We start from the raw sequence: 21435 nt of genomic DNA on the forward strand, positions 1-21435 counted from the left end.
GCTGGGGCTGCTGCGGCGGGGCAGCGCGGGGCTGGCGGTGGACGACACGGTCAACGGGCTGAGCGACGAGCAGCGGCAGGTACGGGCCGGGCCGGGCCCGGGGTGCGGGCGCTGCCCGCGGCGGGCAGCCGAGCGGGCCGGGGCCGGAGGGGAAGAGGGCGGCCCACGTGGGAGGGCGGCCCGCCTTCCCGCCGGGGGTGTGGCGGTAGGGTGGGCTCTGATAGGCCGCCTCCCGGCCGCCGCAGCCAATCCCGCGGCGCGCCGTGGGGGCGCGGCGCGGCCCCGCTGGGGCAGGGCGCGCCCGTGCCACGGGTGTACGGTGCCGCGGCGGGGAAGCGGGCGATCCCCGGTCCCCCCGGCCGAAGGGCAGCCCAGCCACGGGACCACCTTGCTCGGCTTCTCCCTTCCACCTCTTTCGCAACGAATGCTGCGAAACGGAGGCCTGTGTGAGCAGGTTCCCCGCATTCTCATTAAGCCAGCCTGATCAGAAATGCGGTCACCTACAAAACAAAACGAGTTGGGTCCGGTCAAATCCTCTCAAAAGAAGTAGTGCAGCTCTCCCAGCTTGTTCTCCTGTCCATTTTATAATTGGGGATATTAATTCTTAGTTTTATGAGTTTCTCTTGTGTTCAATGCCGACTTAGTGCTGGTCATCACAGCGTTTATTCCCTGCTGCCCCAGGGTATGGTGTGAAAGGCAGCATCTTCAAAGCATTAGTCCAAACAGATTTTGCCAATTAAACTAAATGTCTCCTTAGTGCTGCTCAGAGCTGGATGTATAGCCCATACCTTCTAGATATTTTTGACAGTACGAGTGTACAGATGTGTGAAATAAATATATTCATTCTTATTTCTTTCTTAATACTGTATTTTTCTTTAGCTGTCTTCTGTTCATGGTGTATGCGACATAGTCCTCTCAGTTCTGAGTAAACATGGTGTTTCCCTGTGCTTCTATATTCAGTAGGTGTAAAAGGAGAAAATATTTCTGTAGTCTCWATCTCCTTTGCGAAAAAGCTTTAAAAACATATGTATACATTTGGTAACTCAGTTTGTTTAATGTTAAGAGCAATCTAAGTGTTACAAGCCTGCTTGGAGAGTTTGGGATGCCTCTTTGAGTCCATCCCCCAATCTGTAATGATTACAAACTTTTTTTATTATTATTATGACAACAAGGTGTATTTTTGTAGTTTTATGCTCAACAACTTTGCTGATGTCAGCTTTGTCTTAGTGGAAGCATCAAACGTTAAAAATAAAAAATCTATCTTGGAGGAGAAACTTGCTTGGCAGTACTGGGATCCAAGATCTGTGTGGCCATGGATACTAAAATATATTCTTACTTTTAAAGAAGAAGGTCTTTCTGGTGTGGGTTGAGAGAAGAGAGGCAGAGCACGCTGGGTATATTTTGGTTTGTGGCTGCTGCCCCTTCTACAGGTTTTGGTTAAACAGCAGAGGGCTTCAGTCTCTTAAGACTGTCAGTTTAGCTCCTTTGCTAGCACTAACATGTGCAGATAAAGAACCAAAAGGAAAGAATAGAATTTTTAAGTCCTACCATAGTACTTAGACAAAGTTTTTAAATCTCTTTGTTAAGATATTGTATACATTTAAGATATTGTATGCATTTTTCATACTTCTAGTATGCATATAGACCTCTGCAAAATACATGTAAGTATTCAGATTTTAAAATTTAGAAAAGAATTTAGAAATCTTAGCATTTAGAACAACCAGCATACCTGATTCTATCCGATTTCCCCTCTGTAGAAAATACCAGGATAGCTAATGTAGTTCTAATTTGGTATACTGACACATCTTAATTGGTATGCGTGCTTATTACAGGTATCCACATATTATTAAATGTATACAGCAACAACTACTGGGTTAGTATAATACATCAGAATCTGTTCATCAGCTTTCAAAGTTTCCTGACCAAAAACATCCCACCAAAACCTAGTGTTCGGAAGTAGTTCAGTAGCATTCTCTCGTGTTGGGGTAAGATGTTTAACATGAGATTCTGGGTAAAATTTAGGTCCGTTAGCACTAAGAGACAAAAGGGCCTTTTGTATTGTCTTTCAACCTGTGACCTAAAACTTTGATTTGCTTTTACTCTTGTGCTTCTGAGTTTGGGATCCTGGAACTGTCTGGCAAGGGAATGTTGGAAGTATCCCAGGGAAGAGAATGACAATATATTGATGGGGTTTAATGTGCATGTTTCTCTTCTCCTCTTTTCCCAGCTTAGGCAGACCATGACAAAGTTCTGTCAGGAGCATTTGGCTCCGAAGGCCCAACAAATTGACCAGGAGAATGAATTCAAAGACATGCGGGTAAGCATTTCCTGTGTGCATTTGAAATAGGTGGTAGTCGAAGCCTGTCTGTGCTTTGAGCTGTACCTTAGTCCGGAGAAGGAATCCCAGCCCACACCGTGGGAACATATTCATCAGATTTTCAAACTTGAAAGTCATAAAGAAAATGTGAATAGAATAAAAACAAGGAATCAAAAAGTTATTTACATTCAGCCACCTAGGGAAGAAACTAGCCAGCATCCAGCAAAAAAATGGAGGTAGAGTGATAATGGTCAGGCCTCTGACTTGCTTGTTTGGATTTCCATCGTGATGCTTCTGCCTGGCTCTGTTCAGAGACTCCTTCCCTAATATGTGCCTTGCATTCTCCTGGCTACTGCACAGAGCATGGGAATTCTTTTGTGCACAACCCTTTCTCAGACATCCGAGAGTCTCCTCTCAAATGTGTTGTGAAAATATTGCGTGCAAATGCTGAAAGGTAGAGCTGTTTCGCTGTGAGGCTGAAACTTACCTTCCTAACAAAAATGTCAAGTTCTGTGAAGCAGGACAGTTTGAAAATGAGAGATCTCACCATTGGTTTTCATAAGCTCCATAAGACTTAAAGCTCAGACAACTGCTAGGATTTCCCAGAGCTCTGATGTTGACATTTTCAGGGATACGCACACAGCTTTGAAGTTAAGTATATAAATTGAGTCCGGTGCACCAGATGTCATCCAGAGCTATTGAGTAATACTTTTTGAAGTCTCTGAAGACTATCCACAGGTAATTTTCTTATTGCTGGACCCTGAGGCCATGTGACAAGCATTCACCTGCCTGTCCGTTGTGTAGCAGAGAGGCTGCTGTCTGAGGCAGCACCAAGGAAATGTCCCCTGTAGCAGATGTGCCCCTAACTGATGGCATCCTTTGCTGCTGTGTTGTGCTGTGGCTTCCCTCTCGCTCTGTGACACCGTGTGCCAGACACCGCTGATCTGTACGTCGCAGATCAGCCTGCAGCTCCATGCCTCGTGTTTGTGGCTTCAGCGCAGCAGTCACTGGGTGGTGTGGTTGCCAGAATGATACACCTGGGTAATGGGCGAGTCGAGCAGTCAGCAGCCAAGAAGGACAGCCTGTCCTCTAGCAGAGGAGCTTCGTAGGATATGTGTCCAACTATGCAATACTAAGCAATGTTATGATGTCCCCATGTGACTCTGGTGTCCTGGCAGTCTTGGAAACCTAGAGGTTATGTACGTGAGTGGCCCTTGTGTATTCAGCTCCTTTAGCTTCACAAATCCAAAGTGTTCACATGTTCTTTGTTGCGGTCACCTTTTATAGTTTTTTCAGTACTGCTTGAGGCAGGCGGCAGCACTGCTTGCCTCAGCAATTGCTTTTCCTGCCCCCAACTGTAACATTCCTTCCTTTATCTCTCCAAGGATGTTGCCTCAGCTTCAGTTATCTGCTTCTGTTTTACTGGAAGAGTCATAAATCACCCAGTGATAGCAACTCTTCTCAGTATTTCTAGGGGTTTGGTCATGGATTACTTATGTTAACTGCTCTTCGTGGCAACCACAGGCTAATAGGCCTACGCAGTCCTGCCAAAACTTGAGGTGTGGGCCCTGCGACAAGGATGTGGGAGGTAAAGGCCAGAATAAATGACTTAAGTCACAAGATCCTAATTGCTCTTTAGCAAGAGATAGTATATGGAAGTGCAGTTTTTGAAGTTAATGGGAGGCTTTAATTCACCAAAATTCTCCTTAAACTGGGCAACAAATTAAACCTTTAGGACCTGTCCCTGCAGAATGAAATTTAGCACTGTGAATTATCTCACTGAAGTCAACAGACTGCTTATGGGCAGTGTAACTAGTGTCCTTAAGTCTTGTGGGATGCGAGTCCAAAGGATGGAGTTGCTGCTGCGGGAGAAATCCGTGTGCTTATCTCTGAGGTCTCATGTGAATAAAGCAAATAGCTGTGTCCAGTGAGCTACTTGGGAAGGCTTCTCATCCTGCTGCCCTGACTGTGACTCTGGACTGATCGCTTGTTCTGTGTTTGTAGGAATTTTGGAAGAAACTTGGGGAACTGGGAGTTTTGGGGATCACAGCTCCTGGTAAGTCTGTTCCCACCTTCTAACATCTGTTGGGTGATTCTTCAAACAAAAGGGAGAATGCTAAAGCTTACCCCTTCTGGTTCATAGTAAACTTGTACATGATGTAACATTCTTTTTGTCCAGAAGCTCCTATTTTCACATTTTTTTAAACATTCTTTGGATGTTTGTGGTGTTCTATACTGAATCAGAATCCTTTTTCTCTTGTCGGACTTTTGGACAATTATAAAATGACTTTTACAATTTAAAAGTACTGTTCAGAAATGGTTTCTCCAAACCTAATGCACCTAACTCAAATACGTGTCTGCTTCTCTGATATGAAGCATTTACTGTAAATTTAAAGAAAGAGAGCTGTAAATTAAAGTATCCTAGAACAAATAGGAGGAGTTACAGGATATAGAACAGTTCTGTGGAAAGCTGTGATAGCTAATGGAGGATTGCATCCAACCAGTCAGAAAAAATCAGGGTAAACTTTGTTCAGCCTTGTCCGGATTAGTTAAAGTGTTTGATTAATGTTGTATATTACTGAGACTGCTCTGGTCATGCTGAATGCAGTAATAGAGTATAATGAAGAGAAACCCTTAATGGAGGAGAGCAGCCAATGGGGCCTTTATTTCCCCATCGTAAAGTCTGCGTTTCTAGATGTGCGTGTGCAAAGGCTTCTGCAGAAGCAAGCTGAATAGCAATGCATTGAAATAATGCCTCTGCATTTCTTTCAGTGGCACTGAGAGTGTTTGAAAGAGTCTGTAGTCCTGCTTTCTTTCTCTTTACTCTTCCCAATTTACTGCTGCTCCTTTTTTTTCTCACTCTTACCTTTTTTCTTTGATGTTGTGCCTGAGGCTTACAGCAGTTTCCCACATTATAAATAAGCCATCTCCTCATGAGTCCTGTCCACTTTGATTTCCTCAAAGATTTACCTCTAAAACCTTTCTACACCCAAACATTTTTGTCTTATGATTTTTCATTGTATAATTAAGTGCAGTTTCCTTGTCGGCATCGGATTTGTTGTACACAGTGAAGACTGGAGTTGAGGATGTGAAGATAGTATAAAACCTTATGGGAGTACGTGATTGATTAGGCAGGCACCAGTGGATCAACTCTATTAGGGAGCATTTGAAATGACAGTGCTTTTTGTTTCATTTTTAAAACTAAGCACACTGTGCTGCTTTGTAATTTTGCATTTATTTTATAAAGAGCTACGTTAGGAAATGCAAATGTATAGCTGCTATGGAACGATAATACAGGCATGTCACGTATAAAGAGTCATTTTGGAAGTGCACCGTCCCTAGATCACACTGTAGTTTGTATTACATAAGTTGTCTGGCAGGATTATTTTCTTGTAGCTTTTGTGGTACAGAGCATTCATAGGCCTGTACTGCTTAAAGCAGGCAGTTAACTTTCCTTTTTTGAGACAATAGCATCCAACCCAGTCGGTAGTATATGTGCAAAAAACTCTCTTGTTTTGGTGTATGAGAGAAGCTGTTAAATGCCATAGTGCCCAAACTAGAAATGAGGAACTCCATTTATCTGCATTCACCTACCTTCACCTTGTGTCCAACATTCCTGTTTGCTTCCAGGATTCCCTTCTTCCAAGATATTGATGGTAAAAACACAAACCCTGATTTGAAGTAGAGAGAGGAGATTTCGGATAAAGTGCCCTGCATATACAGATGGGAGTCAAAATGAGTACTGAAAGGCTGTACCCGATGCCAGTGGCTGCTGTGTTAATTTGTTGAGTTAGGGGCAGTAGCTCTCTTTCAGCCCAGGTTATGCACTCAGCTCTTGAGCACTCTGCTGAGCGGACAAACATATTTGCTCTTACTGTTGTTGCTGCTTCCTTAAAGCATTCTTGTTGATGGCTGTTAAGTGCTCCCAGATGACCTCTCTGACTAGTTTGCAGTGTCTGTACCCTGTTTAATTCCTTTCTTACTGATACAATCACTTGCTTCTTGCCTGTAAAACCAAGCTTTTACTTCTGGATGTGAGTGTGTGTATGCATACATACATAGTGTGTATATATTTATAAGGGGTTCTCAGCCTGTTCCAGGCCATTATGTATTTCTCAGCCTTCTCTTTTCCTACCTTCTTTCTCTTCCTTTTCTACCCTGTCTTTAATCTTATCGATTGACAGTTTTAGACTTAGCTCAATGTGTTTCACTAGATTCCCAGTTATGATGGCTGTGCTGCTCTGTCTCCTTTCATCCTATGTTGAATTCCATATTCTTGCCACTGTTGGAGTATAGCAGTTTAATTTCGGGATCTTACCCATTCCAAATCAGTTGTCACTCAAAATGCTGGCCTTCTACACACTTGTGGACATAGAGAAATTCATAATGTCCCACATTTTGAGCAACTTGAGGGTTCCTCATTTGTTTGGGGTGCTTGTTACAACAAACGTTTGGACTTCACAAATTCTGCCAGTACTCCTCTGTCCCCTCACCTAATATAGGTTGCCACTTCTCTGTTTGACTAGTATAAAAGAGGTCTTTCCCGAAGCTCCTGCGATTGGAAGTGGCTTGACATTTCCCTCCGCTAGCTTCCTTCCCACAGGTTGTCTAATATTGACTCTTCTCTGAAACAGGTTTCGTCCTTTCTATTTGTTCTTTCTACATATTTGTGATTTAATCTTCATGATAGCATTAACGTTACGCTTGAGTATGGTTGATGTGAAAGCTGCACTATTGTGCAAGTGTTGGCAGCTTAAGGATAGTGTCAGTCAGAAACAGAAGCCCTCGTGTGTCTCGGGCATCACTCAAGACAGCCCAGCCTGGGAGTCTTGTGTATGTGTGATTTACTTCATGATGATTAATGTGAGTATTTCTTCTTTTTTTTCTTTTTTTTCTTTTTTTTTTGATAGCAAAATATGGTGGATCTGCTATGGGGTATCTGGACCATGTGCTGGTGATGGAGGAAGTTTCTCGTGCATCAGCAGCTGTTGGACTCAGTTATGGTGCCCACTCAAACCTTTGTATTAACCAGCTAGTGCGGAACGGCAACGAAGCACAAAAAGAGCAGTACTTACCCAAGGTATATGACTGGAAGAGAAGGTGAAATTAGAAAGATCTGGGGTTTTGGCACTGTGTGAGGAAATATGAGTCATGTGAGGAAAATATAATGCATTTTGCATCACTGTGGGATTTAGGACACTAAAAGTATGAGAAAGTTCACGGGACTTCACAGTTTGCCATTGCTGATCTGGTCTGGCACTACCTCAGGTTTGTGTGCCTGTCAGCTGTATACGCTGAACTGGGCTGGGATGAAGCTTCTGTTGCTGTCATTTCCCTACACTGGTTCAGTGCCAGCCTCTTCCTCTTAATATTAGCAGGAAAGACCTCATGAAGATCAGGCTCTTATGTGCAGTTCAGGTGAGAAGAGTCAGTGTTATCACCGTATCTATCACGTTTCTCCGGTAGCATGAATTACTTTATGAAAAGATTCTCAGAAAAAGAGAAGAGAGAATTCTGCTTTGTTTCAAGTAGGTAGCAACAGAACAAGACCCTGGAAAAGTTTTCTAGGGCACAGCAAGCCAGCAGATTAGTATCTCTTTTCTGTACAGCTGCGTGCAAGGATGAGTTTGTCTTTCATGGTGTGTAGCATTTTAAGGATCAGCTGGTTTCAGTGCTTTAGGAAATATTGTACTTACCAAACTTGCCCTTCCCCAGATTAATATGATTGCTTTTGTCATATTAATCCAATTCAGAACTTGTTTATTTGTCATATTTCAGCCTTTTTCAGGGTCAGTGCTTATAGGCAGCATGGTCCAGTGGATAGGGTAGTAAGTTATTCCTGGTGTGACCTGTGGCTGGCTGGGTGACCTTGGACAGGCAGTCAGTCTCTCTGTGTTACAAAATGGGGCTGTGAGGTGTTGCTGGATGATGTTTTTCCAACTTCCCAAAGCACTTCAAGATTTCTGGACAAAACTTGCTGTGTTCCTATTTTCTACATTTTGCATTTTCACTGTCTGAATGCTTGGTTTGCCTATGCTAATTAATTATATGGAATCATCTTCATCATTCAGGGGGCATTCGTGTTTGTAACCCAAAAGTCTGTTAAAGAGATTTCAATATTTAAACATCTAGAGAAACAAAGCCAGTACATTGAATCCCAGCTATTAAAATTATTAGCCCAAAAGACTAGAATTAAACCGCTTACAAAGCGCTCTATTGCTTCCTCAAAGCATTCTTGTGCAATCTGGCAGTACGTAACCCCAGATGTCATAGTTGTTCCTCAGATGTATTTTAATGCCCTTATTCACTGGCTTTCAATATGAGATAGGCAACAATTTTAGTTTTTAACTTATCCTGGTTCTTGAGAGTACTTAATGATAAACCAAAGACAAGTCTTGCTGTTCTGTACAGTGACACTAACTAGTTTTCAGCCTGTCACCAAGTCTTCTGTTAAAATCCACTGATGGATTGAGTTGATTGAACATAATCTCTAGTATTGAAACTGTTTTTTAAAAGTGAGAGATCATAAGGAGGACAAGATGGAAGAAAATACACAGGGGAAAAAAAAGAAAAGGCAAGGAGAAAAGGGCAGGATGAAAGGAACAGAGAAGAGGAAGCAACAGCTATGCCAGAGCCTGGCATGAGCAGGCACAGAAGGAGGGTGTCCATCTGCTATCCTAGCACGAGTGTAGGGGGACCAAGCTATGAGCACATTGCTAAGCACTTTGCAATCTCTATTCATCCCCCTCATTGGCCTTTTGTGTTTAACCACTGCAGTTTATTTAAAAGGGCAGTCATAAAGCACAGAGCAAGGAGTTTGGGAGAGGCATATGGCTGCCTGCATGGTTCTTTTGGCACCTTCCTGGAGATAGATGAGTACAGCTCTGCTTTTAAAACACTAACTCAGACATGAGTTGAGTCATCCAGCTCATCCCACTGTGATTTGGTTCTGTTCCCTCAGCACAGCAGCACAAGGGAGCTTGCTGCAAGGACTGTACTGGGAACAAGGTAGAGTCCTCACTTGCCGGTTAAGCAGAACAACTGCTATTGAGCTTCAGTGCAGAAAAAGACAGACTGAAGAGGGAACGGAAATGCAACAGTACAATTTTCCCTCCCTTTCTTATGTTTGTCTTTCCTTCCAGCTAATCAGTGGGGAGCACATTGGAGCATTAGCAATGAGTGAACCCAATTCTGGATCTGATGTTGTCTCCATGAAGCTGAAGGCAGATAGAAAAGGTAAACCATGTCATATGCTACCTGGATAGGTCTTGCCAGTGTTTCTCCTGGCCAGCATAAATAATGTCTCTTCTAAATTTATATTAACCTCCCCAATACTCTGAAAGGTGTTCAGTCTTGGGTATACCCCAGCCATGTTCCCAGGCTCCTGCTTGTGCTGCCTCCCAGAAAAGTCGCAGTGTATGATAAAAGCGAGATAGTGAAGACATGGGATGGGTGGTTGGATGTACCGAAGTGGACACGTTTTTGGTCTCTCACTTCTGGTTATGGAGGTGGAAGGTAGTGGTATGCTGGAAGCAGTGCCAGGTGCTTTAGTTTGTCAGGCATTCATTAAACTCAATCTTTGGGCTCTAGAAACAAAGGAAACAAGTTTTCTTGAATTTGGAAAGGACTTTGTGTATGCTGTTTGTGAAGTCTTAGAGAGCATCCTTGGAAGCCTCTTCTGAAATAATTTGGGTGAAGGGAGCGGTGGTGTTCTGTTGTGAGCTAACAGATTGCATGCATCTCTGTGCTTCTAGGGGACTATTTTGTTTTGAATGGGAGCAAATTTTGGATCACCAACGGGCCAGATGCAGATGTTCTCATTGTTTATGCTAAAACTGACCTTAATGCTGTTCCAGCCTCCCACGGTATAACTGCATTCATTGTGGAGAAGGTAGGTTTAAGTTACAGTATAATAAGCCTCTCAGTTTTATTTTAGGCTGTGTTGGAGCTGCTGTCCTTCACCCTAACTGGCTCATTTAGAAATCAGCTATTTTCCTCTTGATAAACTGCCAGCCCCTTGCTCAAAGGCAAACTACCCCCTTCCTGAATTTTACAAACCCATGAGATTAGTCCCCTGCCTCACTAATATGGCATATTGCACTATGAGCTGGGAGCTTTTGGATTTTGCATCTATGCACGTAACTCGTCTTTTGGTCTAGAAATGTAGAGAAAATGGACAAAAGCCTAATATGAAAGGGCTTGCCTGTTTCCAAAATTTGTCAGGGGTATTGGAGGCCTTGTAGATCTGCTGTACTATCCAGTTATCTATTCTTGCATTTTTAATGTTGAGACATTAAAATAACTCTATTAATTTTTTGGTCTTTCTTGCACTGTCCCTTCAGAAGCATGCACACAAAGCATGCCAAAGGGAGCAGAGTCAGGTCTTCATGCAGGGACCCCTTGGGGAACACGGATTTTTTTTTTCTTCTTTTCCTCCTCTCCTTCTAGTTAGTTGGTGATATACTATGCACAGGTCTGTTACCACTAGGAAAGAACAAGGCATTTCATGAAGACAGGAAGTTATGATAAAAGAAATTATACTGGAAATGTAAAAATCTGAGTTCAATGAAAACCTTGTGATGGACTTACCCAGCTTAGCAGCTAGAATAGTTCAGTCACTGGCCAAAGTTTGTAATCCTTACTCTAGAGCAGGGCCAGTGTTGGCAGCTGGCCAGATCATTATTTATTGAGTATTTATGTGCATTAGAAAATGGTTTCACTTGCCTAATTAGCATGGTGCCCCCAGGTGTGCATGTTTCCCTGCTCATTTGCTTCCTTCCCACTTGCATTTACACCTGTGCTTGTTCCAGGAGCAGGTGGGTCACTTTGACTCCCTTCCGGTATACTGCCTGTGTTCATGTGGTCAGGGAAACTTTATAAGTCTGTAATGATTTTATTTAGCCTTTCAGAACTGAGAGGTTTGAAATCTGTTTTTCTTGTTGTGGTTTTGCAGGGAATGCCAGGTTTCAGCACAGCCCAGAAGCTCGATAAGCTGGGAATGAGAGGGTCTAATACCTGTGAATTGATCTTTGAAGACTGCAAGATCCCAGGTGAGTTGGGTTCAAGTCATGGCCATATGCGTATGGTGGGTCCCTCTCTTCTTGGTCAGACAGCCTGGATCACCAATTACATGCATGTTCAGACTGTCCTAGAGGGCTTTCCAGATAGCTATCTGCTCTTTGGCAGCCTCACAGGAGAGCTGGTGAAATCAGAAAAGTGCTGTGCTCTCTGGTGGATTCTACTGAATGAGCACGTCCCTTGTTAGATCACTCCTGTTTCACCCTCAGGGACACAGCTCTTAACCACTGCTTTTGCAAAGCTTGAATGATGCTTCTAAAGAAACTGCTGATTGTTATTGCCTTTAGAGCTCCCCATCTAGTATACAGAAGAGTGTATTAGCCTTGAAGTTTCCCTTCTCCAAAATCACTGGAGACTGCCTGACAGATTTTTGGTTTGCCTATAACATTTCTGAACTTTCCTGGGATTAGGGCCTGAAAAAGGACATCACTTCCCCTTTAGTTAGGACAGCAGGATGGTGGATGTGCCTTATGAGGGGCAACACTAATAGCTATTTTTGTTACTCCAATGGCTATTTTTGTTGATAGAAGAAAACTCAAAGCCACTATATGGCAAATGGAGGTGATCCCTTATCTGAATTCCTGAAAATCATAATTACGAATCTGCAGAACAAGTAACTCTTCTGCATCCCATATACTAACAAAAGCTACTTTGCAGTATGCCGAAGAGTTTCAGCTGAAATCTGACATTTTTAACTTTACTGGATCCCTACACTCTGAAAGCAGAAAGGCCAGTGCCTCAGCCTTCAGATCATCTCCTGGGTAATCATCCGTACAGAACAGCATGTTCTTGTGGTAACAGGACTTCTATTTTGTGATAACTCAGAGAAGCGCATCACTGCAGTGTTGAAAGTTAGCGCACTTTGCACTCTAGCCATTAATACAGCTTCTGATCTTCTGGCTTGGAAGCTGAACCAGTCTGATGCCTTTTCATATGTCTGCAGGATGATCAAAATGTCCTCTAGTACTACAATTCTATCCACTTTTAAAATATGTGGGGTTTCACTGTGCTCCACTGAGTGTCTGGTGTTTCTTTCATAGTAAGCGTTTTCTGTGGATTCACTTGGGCATGTTGCATTGGTAAAAGTGGGTTCAAAGCCCTGACAGTTCTAATGCTGTGAGACTGCCCCACCTCGTGCAGTCAGCACACATATCTTTCAGCCCACTGCATGCTTTCCCATCCCTTTTCCCTGGACATACAGGAAAACGTTCAGGCTGCTCAATCCTCTTTTCAGCTATGAGGTGTCRTCACTTGTGAGCAGCTTCATCATTTTACTGTTACTAATGGTGGTGGTTCTGTTCTTTAAAGCAGCATTTGCTATTAGTATTTTTTTTTCTCATCTATAGAGGTTCTAAGATTTTTCTCAGAGAGCTGAGTTTCATTCTCCTTCCTAGCTCCCGTAACATGATGACAGTCCTGCAGAGGCTGCACTTCTCCATACAACTCGTCAACATACTCATCAATAAGCAGGAGATATTGCAGTCCTTTAGCTTCTGCCACTGAAAAACAGATTGTTTGCTTCAGGAGAATATCTGTCTGGGTCCACAAGTCCTGTCTCACTTTAAGTTTGCATATCACATTTCTCAGATCTCTTGTGATCAAAGCCTGAAGTATATGTCAGTTCTTCTATACGACATGATCCATGGATAATCTCTGTCCATCTACCAAGCCCAGTTGTTAGGCTTCAAGTTCCGCTCTGACTGTAAGGGGACGGCCTTGCTGAGGAGACGAGTCGTCTTATTCCTCTCTCTCCTTCTATGCTTGTGAACATCAGCACATGCTTTAGACTGTCCCCAAGTAACATGGGTTTCCAAGTTTCTTCTTCTCAACTTGTTATCTAATGTGGCTATTTTCCTGTTCCGTTTTCACAGGAATAGTCACTTGTCTTTTAAAACATGTATTTGTAACAACTGCAATGTTCTGCTCAGCCCTCTTCACAGAAAGGGGGATAATGCCTGTTTGGCCTTCTGAGATTGAAAAATACAATGTTTATCACCCCGACCTGTGATGAGTGGTGAGTTTTGGCTGGTTGACTGTGTAACTTCGGTTTTCTATTTTAGGAATGCCCAGAAAGATGGCCTGAGTGTATCAGACCGGGATTCATTCATTTCAAATACATGATTCGTAGGCATCGTATGGTAACAACTTTTGGTCACTGTCAGTTTGAGTTAGATAGAAACTAATGGGTTGGAGAAGAGGACTCTCACTTCGTCCTCCCAGGCTATTAAGTTCCCTATTCTTGTTGATACAAATGTTAAGCCTGGAGGATCTCTGGAGAGCACCTTATTCTCTAGAAAGCAGGCAATAGAATAGCAGTGACTGTGAATGCACGTTTTAACCCTTTACTGCCCTTTTTGACTTTGGCTGGATTGAAAAGATATTTCAGTAGTAGAAGGAATGTGTCAAAACTCAGAGCCTGTCCAGCTCATCCTGAATGCTTGTGTCTCAAGCCAGATAGGAAGGTGAAAGTGACTGACAGTTTGAATCCCCAGAGAATGTAGGCCCTCAGACAACCACTTATCTTCTCAGTTTTGCACATAAATAAGTCGCTTTCCTTTGCTGATTGCAGTCAAAAATGTCTTGGGGCAGCTGAGCAAAGGAGTCTACGTTCTGATGAGCGGCTTGGACCTGGAGAGACTTGTGCTGTCTGGTGGGCCACTGGGGTAAGGGTTCTTTTCATCTTTCATAGGTTTTTAAGACCAGAAGAGTCTTTCATGATCACCTAGTGTGGTGGGTCTCAAACTGGGGTTGCACCTCTCAGAAGGATGGTGAACTGAGTTGTTGGGCAGGCATGGAGAGCAAAGGAGAACTGGGAGGAGGTGGCTGGGTCAGAGTTGTGCAGAGGAGGCAGGAGCAGGGAGATCCTGTGGCCGCTGAGAATTATTCAGCCGTGTCTTAGCTGCTCACGGCTGTAATCGTCTCCTGTCTGAGGGCCCTCCTGAGAGGCAGTCACTCAGTTGGCACCCCCTGGCAACCACAGCTCACTCTGCTTCTGCTCTGCGTGTTTTTTACCTTTTCCTTTAGCTCTCCTCACCTCCCCATCGCTCATGCTGTTTTTCTCGGCTTGAGAACATCTGTATAGAACGTATTCTGAGTGACAAGGGGTAGAGGACACAATGCCAAAAGGAAAATTTGAAAATTCCTGCCCTCCAGTGTAGCACAGGCTACGCTGTTCCCTGGACTGAAAAACTAGTTTTGATTTAAACATTTCCAGGGATGGCATTACCTTGCTTGGAATAACGAACTCCTTGTTTATGGCACAGTTTCTTTAAAGTCTAAAACATTATCCAGGCTCTCACATAGAAGGACCACTGGGTTGAGTAAAAGGTTTGTTCTTCATTTACTCAGTCCTTAGGCTCCCTAGTAATTCTTTTTACCTTACAGTCCCTTTGCCCCCCCAAGTGGTCTCTCTGTACTAACCCTTATATGGAAAGACTTATCTTCCATAAAGCAGGAGGAGGATTTTTCACCATTCTCATTCTCATCTGCACTTTTTTTGTAGTATTAGCTAGTACTCCTTGAGTTGGTCTTCTCTGGAGATGCAAGGCAGCACAAACTGTCCTAGCTACAGTTGTAAGAGAGCTCTTCAACCCTTCATCTCAGTCCCCTGAATTAAGAAGGTAAGACCTTACCATGAGATGTGTCCCAAATAAGCAGTGTGTAGAGCATAAGGCAGAAAACCGGGACCTTTGGATTTTAGTTTTAGCGTTGTTTGAGTGTAGCTATAGGAAGGCAGTAGCATCCCTCTCTAGGTGCCTGAGAACCTTTTTGTCTTAGATTGAGCTTCCAAGACTTAATTATTGCTTGTCTGTTAATTATTCTGTTTTCTTCCCCTTCCTTTTCCCTTCCTGCATATCTATGTCTTTCCTAGGCTCATGCAAGCTGTACTTGATCATGCAATTCCATACCTACATGTAAGAGAAGCGTTTGGACAGAAAATTGGCCACTTTCAGGTGAGACAGGAAAGTGATTACAAATGCTGTTTATTTTCTCTTTTAAAAAAGACAAAAAAAAAACCCACCCTGAGAAGACAAGTGGCTCTGTCATGGGAGAACTGGGGCTTTGCATGGAGAAAGATGTCTGAAGCTTTTCCTGGGCTGCATGATATAACGATGTGATGAGAAGGTGAAAGCATCCCTGTGAGCCTGTTTATCTGAGGCCACCCTCTACTGGTGGGTGAAGGATGGGGAATGGCATGTTTCTGCTGGCCTTGAAATCTGGGAGTTCATGAATCAACAGATCCTTTGGCTTCTTCACTGCATCCACCTCTTTTCAGCTGTCCAGTTTCTACTTGACAGCACAGGGAATGCCCTGTAAGAACCATTAGGATCCCCAGTGCTCATGCGGAAAATAATCTTCCCTCGCTCTCTGCAATCTTGCGTTGTTTTAATAACTGTAAAACATCTCTTTTTCCCTGCTGCGACATGTAGCTCATGCAGGGCAAGATGGCTGATATGTACACCCGGCTGATGGCATGTCGGCAGTATGTCTACAACGTGGCAAAGGCCTGCGACCAAGGCCATTTCAATGCAAAGGTGAGCTTGCTTCCACATGGACTCTGTATGCCAGGGGAGTTCCTTTCATTTTGGTCCCAAATTGTGAGTGAGGTGGAGGTTCTGTACTGTGGGTTTCAACTCGCAGCTCTCCAAGTACTTTTTTTTCCCCCCCCCTAAAGCAAAAGAAAGCCTAGTTCCCCAAGGCAGCAAATTTAGCAGCATTGGTAGGTGTTTATTGGGAGCCCAAACGCAATATCCTGGCTATTGTAAGGAGTTACAGCAGTCATTCCAAGGTGTTGTCATCTCCACAACTGGCACTGTCACCACATGTCAGTCAGAGTAGGGGACCAAGTGTTTAACAGTTGGAAAACAGAGCCCTGCATCCCATATCAAATCACATTGGTGTCCTTTAGGCATGATGTGCATTCGTGAGAGAGACCTGCTCCCCTCCTGCATTCTTTTGTTCCGTCTTCATGTGGCCTTTATGGACCCGATACAAGTCTTCTGCGGTGACAGAAAGACTGCTGAGTTTTCTTCCATGCTGGGGAATGAATTTGTGCCTTGGTGGTGAAGTAGTTCAGAGTTGCTAGCAGGTGTTTGCAGAGTTATGGAAAGGTCAGAGCAACATGGAGACTGGAGAAGGGCAGGTGACACCTTTCCTGACTCTGTCAGTGATTTTTGTCTCTCCTTTAGGACTGTGCCGGAGTGATCCTCTATTCAGCAGAATGTGCTACCCAGGTGGCTCTGGATGGGATTCAGTGTCTCGGTAAGGTGCAGTCACTGGCAGTGTTTGCCTCTTTGAGGAAGAGACTGAGTGATTGCTGCAGAGAGCCAAACACAGTGCAAGAGCAGTGCCTCTCCCACTCCTCATCCCTGAAATCAGAGATGTGACTTGTGACTTCTTTTTGGTTGTAGGTGGGAACGGATACATCAATGACTACCCGATGGGGCGTTTCCTGCGTGATGCCAAGCTCTATGAGATTGGGGCAGGCACCAGCGAAGTGCGCAGACTTATCATTGGCCGGGCATTTAATGCTGCTTTTAAGTAATATCAACCAGGGAGGGACAGCACCCTGACTACCAAGAGGCCTTTGACTGTAGAGCTGGGGTGCACAACTTTTCCTTCCTGCTTGTGATTCTGGGATTGTCGCTTGTAGACTCTTTCCCGTCTGCCCTGTGAACAGATGCTGCTGGGCTGGGCTTTGCTGATAGAATGAATCAGACGATAGGATAGAAGGAAAAATGTGGTTTTTTTTCTTCTCACGATCAGCCTGATTCATCCTGTTCATAAGCCATCCGGATTCTCAGTGCTACAGAGCTGAGGTTCATCCAGGGGACGTATCACCATCAGAGCAGGCTGCTGAACAGTATGCCTGGAACAGGAGGCAGCTGTTGCTGAGTACGGAAAGTCAATCCAGAAAAACAGGCTAGGGAGTAATTTTGCTCTCTTTAAAAACTGAGTGCCATTAAATAGCTAGCATTTAGCRTACTCCTGCTGGACAGAGGAATTTCCCATTGCGACATTCCCGTGGGATTAATAGCTTCCATTTTGGGGAACTCAATGCCAGCCGAATCATGGGGGGTAGCTATCATGAACGTCAAAGCATCATAGCCATACAAGCAGTGTTTTAGGCTGTGATTACTAAAACCTCATTAAAACACCACTTCTATTTCTTTGCACACTTTCTTTCCTATCCCGGCTGCTTCTCGAGATATTTCAGTGCAGCCTGAAGTCTTTGCTCTTCTGACTGACGGCCTCCTGCTGTGTTATCTGTTCAGAGGTGTCACCATCCATCATTCTGGGAACAGTTAAAATGTCAGACCTGTACTGTGATATCCATGAATAAGTCAGGCAGAAGGAGGTTGACTTTTGGGTTGGGATTTGTGGGGGTTTTTTTGTTTGTTTGTAGGTTGTTCCTTTGGTAAAAAGCATGTACTTACACTCCACATTTGCTTGACTAGAGGGAGTCAGAGTGAGTGCAACAGTATTCGTGGATGTTTTCAGGGAGTATTAAATACATCAAATTAATGTATACCTAGTCTTACTAAGGAAAACTGCAGTGCGTGCTACAGCCTCAGAGAGTGAATCATGAAGGAAAATGGGCTGTTGTAAACATGACGGAGGAATGAATTAAACAGCTACCATATAGGCAACCTCCCAATAGTTTTAACATGGAAAAGCTTAAAGCTTTGTGTGTTGTTTTTGGTTGTAGTTGCCATCTGTCTGTCCTAGGTGACAGAAACTAATACTGAATTTTAAATTGCCACAGACTGAAGAAAAATTCACCTTCCTGTATTGCCAGCTGGGTCACCAAGTGTTTATACAAAAGGCCAATAAAACTTCAGTTCCTTTGGAACTAGAAACAGCTTCTAAAATCACAGTGGCAGTACCTTCTTCCTAAACTTCATGTACATTCAGCTACATTGGAGGGCTGTCATTCTGCAGTTGTCCCAGGGATTAATTTTCAGTGTTGGGTAAGTGTAAATCTCTGGGTAAAGCTAGTGGAGATGGGCATCAGGACAGTGTGGACATAGGTGGCTTTGCTTGTCAAGCGTACCCCCTTGAACTGTACCCAAAAATGGTTTGAGAATGGACCTCGCAGCGCAAGTGAGGTGCGTACAAAACTGCTGCAGTTGCTGCACCCCGAGCTGGTGTCCCACGGAAGCTTTCGGGCAGGAGGTTTTGGAGTTGCCCAAGTAGTTTGGATTGCAGATTCCCCCGGCGATGAGTAATGCAGCCCTAAATGGCCAAGCCCCCGTCCTGTAGCCTATACCCGCGTGGCAAGGAGGCTGCTTTCGGCTCGTCCTGCCATTGTGGCCCCTCAGTTGCCCAGGCAAGGGAAGCACAGCAGAATGCCCTCCCTGCCTTTGCACCCACATTTCCTTCCAGATCTGAGGTCTGGCCTTCCCCCCCCCCCCCCCCCCCCCCCCCCCCCAGTTGCAAGCAAGCTGTGGCCAGGGCACGTATGCAGCGAGCAGTGCCGTGGGCTCATCTGCCCCGTGGAGCAGGTGCAGCCTCCGTGTCTCAGCCAAACGGCAGCTCTCCAGCTGAGAGGTGGTGGGAGCACTTGCAGGGGTGGCAAAGAGCAGGAGTACAGTGTCTCTAGCACATATTGGAAACTCATATTTTACCTCTGTGTTTTTAGCTCTTTGACAGGAGCATGAATCACTGTAATTTTGCTCAAAGATGCTCAAAAGAGCATTGGCTCTGCATCATGGTGTTGTGATCTGTCTCTGGCCAGAGGAGCTTCTCTGAAATGAATGTTTGAACAACGTCAGGATCTTGCAAGAGACTCAGATTGCTTAAAAAGACATATTCTAAATTGGAAAGGACTGCAGCTTTTTAAACCTGCCCTGCAAATGCTGGAGTGGCTTGTTTTTAATACGAATAATAAATAATGCCTCACTTTTTCTAGGCTGATCAGCAGCTCCAAGTTAAAGGTAAAATGAATCAATGTCTAACATGCCGTGGGGTAGGGTGAAGGGAGAGGTTCATCAATCTTAAGGGTTATGTTAATCAAATTTCAGGCACCTTCAGAGCAGCGCTGCATGGATGTTGAACGGGCTGCCTTGGGAAAGGGCTGCTGTTCCTCGGGCCAAGCAGTTCTCGCTGGGGTATTTAAAAAAACAAAGAGAGAGAGGCTCCCRGCGCGGTGGGGAAGGCTTGGGAGGTGAGCAGGAGTTTAATCTCTATGCAGTGCTAATAAAGAAATGCGCTTTTGCTGGGTGACCCGTGTTCCTGCGGGGTGTTTCCCAGCAGAGGGCAGGGACGGACCTCGTCTGGTACCTGCCGCGGAGGGAATGGGGCCAGTACTGCCTTCCCTTGTCCTCCCTTCCTCTTCCCTACCGGCTGCAGCTTCCCCCCCCCCCCCCACTTGCTTTAATTGTTTTAAAAGGATAAAAATATATATAGTGGTATATCTGGCAGGTGCCTCAGGCCTCCTCTGGAGAGCGGCAGAGCTAATAGGAAAAACGTACAAGGGCACTGTGCCTCTAGACACAATCTTAATGGTATCTGTTGCTCTGAATTTATAATGGCAATTGTCCTGGCGTGATAAGCGCTTGGCTGCTTGTGGAGCAGGGTTAGGTATGCTGCACCTCTCTTCGTTTTGAAGATACTTGCCCAGTTTGCAGCTAGCTGGCTCCTTGAGTAACTGGGTCAGGGCGAGAAAGCAGCTTGGAGAGTGGAGGAAATTAGTCACCCAACTAAAGATAAAGTTCATTTTAACAGTGCACGTTGAGAACGTGGGGGTTTTGAGTGGGGGTATTTTGTAAGCAAGCTCCTTATAGCTTTTTAGAAGCACGTGCTTCCTGTTCTAGGGAAGAGAGGGTTGAGAACTTGTGGTCAACAGTACCTGCAAGCCGAATGAGTTTTGAGGTTCTGCCGTAATTGTTTTGTGCACGTGAAGCATCCGTCCCATAGCAGCTGGGTAGGTTTTGCAAATTAGCAGTTTATTGATTTCTTGAGGGAAGAAAAACCACATTCTGCTCACTTGCTGAAGCTGCTTGCTCCTAGGGAACCCGGCTCAGGTGATTTATTTCTTGTGGTGTGTGATCAGAGCTGCTCTGCACCTCCATTCCCCAAGGCTGAAAACCTGATGAAAGAAAAGCATGTCCTGAAGGTAGCAAAGCTTTGACTCTGTTTGATCTTTTACGGGTGAATTTTGCAGCTGAAGGTGTTGTGCTGAGAAAGCTGCATTTGCCCTTGGCTAATTTGGACCCGAAGACGTGCTAATCTGAGGATCTCACTCGGCTGCAGCTCTGGCAGCGGGGCTGGGAGTGCGAGACCAAGACTTTCAAAGCAAAGAGCGGGTTCTTGAACCGTTTTAAGCGTTGGACATGGAGGAAGTCTGGGTTATGCCCTCCTGCCTGGGTTTCCTGCCACAGCTCCACTCTCTGCTAGCTCTTCAGCTGCACAACTGAGCTGTGATGAATACTGATGGCATTCCCGAGAGGAAACTTTTGCTCTGCCTGTCCTTAATTGATGCTGCTTTGCTCTGGGAGCCCTTTCTGGAGCCGTGCGCAGGAAGCGCAAGCTAGACGTGTAAAAGCTACGCTTGTGCTGAGCTTGGGCTCGGCCAGGACACCACACAGATATGCATTTGATGCAGAAACTCATGTGGAAAGGCAAGTGGAAGAACACGAACGAATCCTTCTCACTACCACTGGGGTGGGAGATGTAGCAGATAARAGATAGGCTGTTACATCTCCAGTGCCCTGCCTCATGCTTTTTGGGGCAGATGGGACCACGGCTTCTCCAAGCCTTGTCCAAAACTGGAGTTTTAAACAGAGGCACCTACGGTGTGGGGGTAATGTTACGTTTGTAAAACAAGCAGGGGCATTTGTTTTAAAGTATGTCTGCTGCTGTTGAGGGGCACAGTTGCAATACGACCAGCCAYGATTTCCATCTAAGGCGCTGTTTGCAAATGGGGCTGCAGCTACCGCGCAGATTCAAACAGCAGTTAAAAGGGATCCCGTGTAGTTCGGCAAGGTCAAGCCATAGCGAGCAGATGTAGGGGAGGGAGCTGCGTTCATGCAGTGTCC

The 21435-nt window shown here is 44.7% G+C and overlaps 1 protein-coding gene across 2 annotated transcripts in view; it reads left to right on the top strand.

Moving 5' to 3' along the window:
- IVD (isovaleryl-CoA dehydrogenase) overlaps window positions 1-18791 on the top strand; it is a 19454-nt gene extending 663 nt beyond the window's left edge. Inside the window, exons 1-12 of one of the 2 annotated variants that reach the window (XM_026073184.1) lie at window positions 10-79; window positions 2228-2317; window positions 4322-4373; window positions 7228-7397; window positions 9460-9553; window positions 10072-10208; window positions 11271-11367; window positions 13965-14058; window positions 15267-15348; window positions 15826-15930; window positions 16585-16657; window positions 16807-18790. In XM_026073184.1, coding sequence (XP_025928969.1) covers window positions 2240-2317; window positions 4322-4373; window positions 7228-7397; window positions 9460-9553; window positions 10072-10208; window positions 11271-11367; window positions 13965-14058; window positions 15267-15348; window positions 15826-15930; window positions 16585-16657; window positions 16807-16940 — 1116 coding nt within the window. In that variant the 5' untranslated portion in view covers window positions 10-79; window positions 2228-2239 and the 3' untranslated portion in view covers window positions 16941-18790. Of the gene's footprint in view, window positions 1-9; window positions 80-2227; window positions 2318-4321; window positions 4374-7227; window positions 7398-9459; window positions 9554-10071; window positions 10209-11270; window positions 11368-13964; window positions 14059-15266; window positions 15349-15825; window positions 15931-16584; window positions 16658-16806 lie in introns of those variants that run through there. The other variant, XM_026073186.1, reaches the window with a different exon arrangement.
- The last annotated feature ends 2644 nt before the right edge of the window (window positions 18792-21435 follow it).

The sequence above is a fragment of the Apteryx rowi genome, unplaced genomic scaffold, assembly GCF_003343035.1.
Source record: "Apteryx rowi isolate R43461 unplaced genomic scaffold, aptRow1 scaffold_363, whole genome shotgun sequence".
NCBI classification, from domain to species: Eukaryota; Metazoa; Chordata; class Aves; order Apterygiformes; family Apterygidae; genus Apteryx; species Apteryx rowi.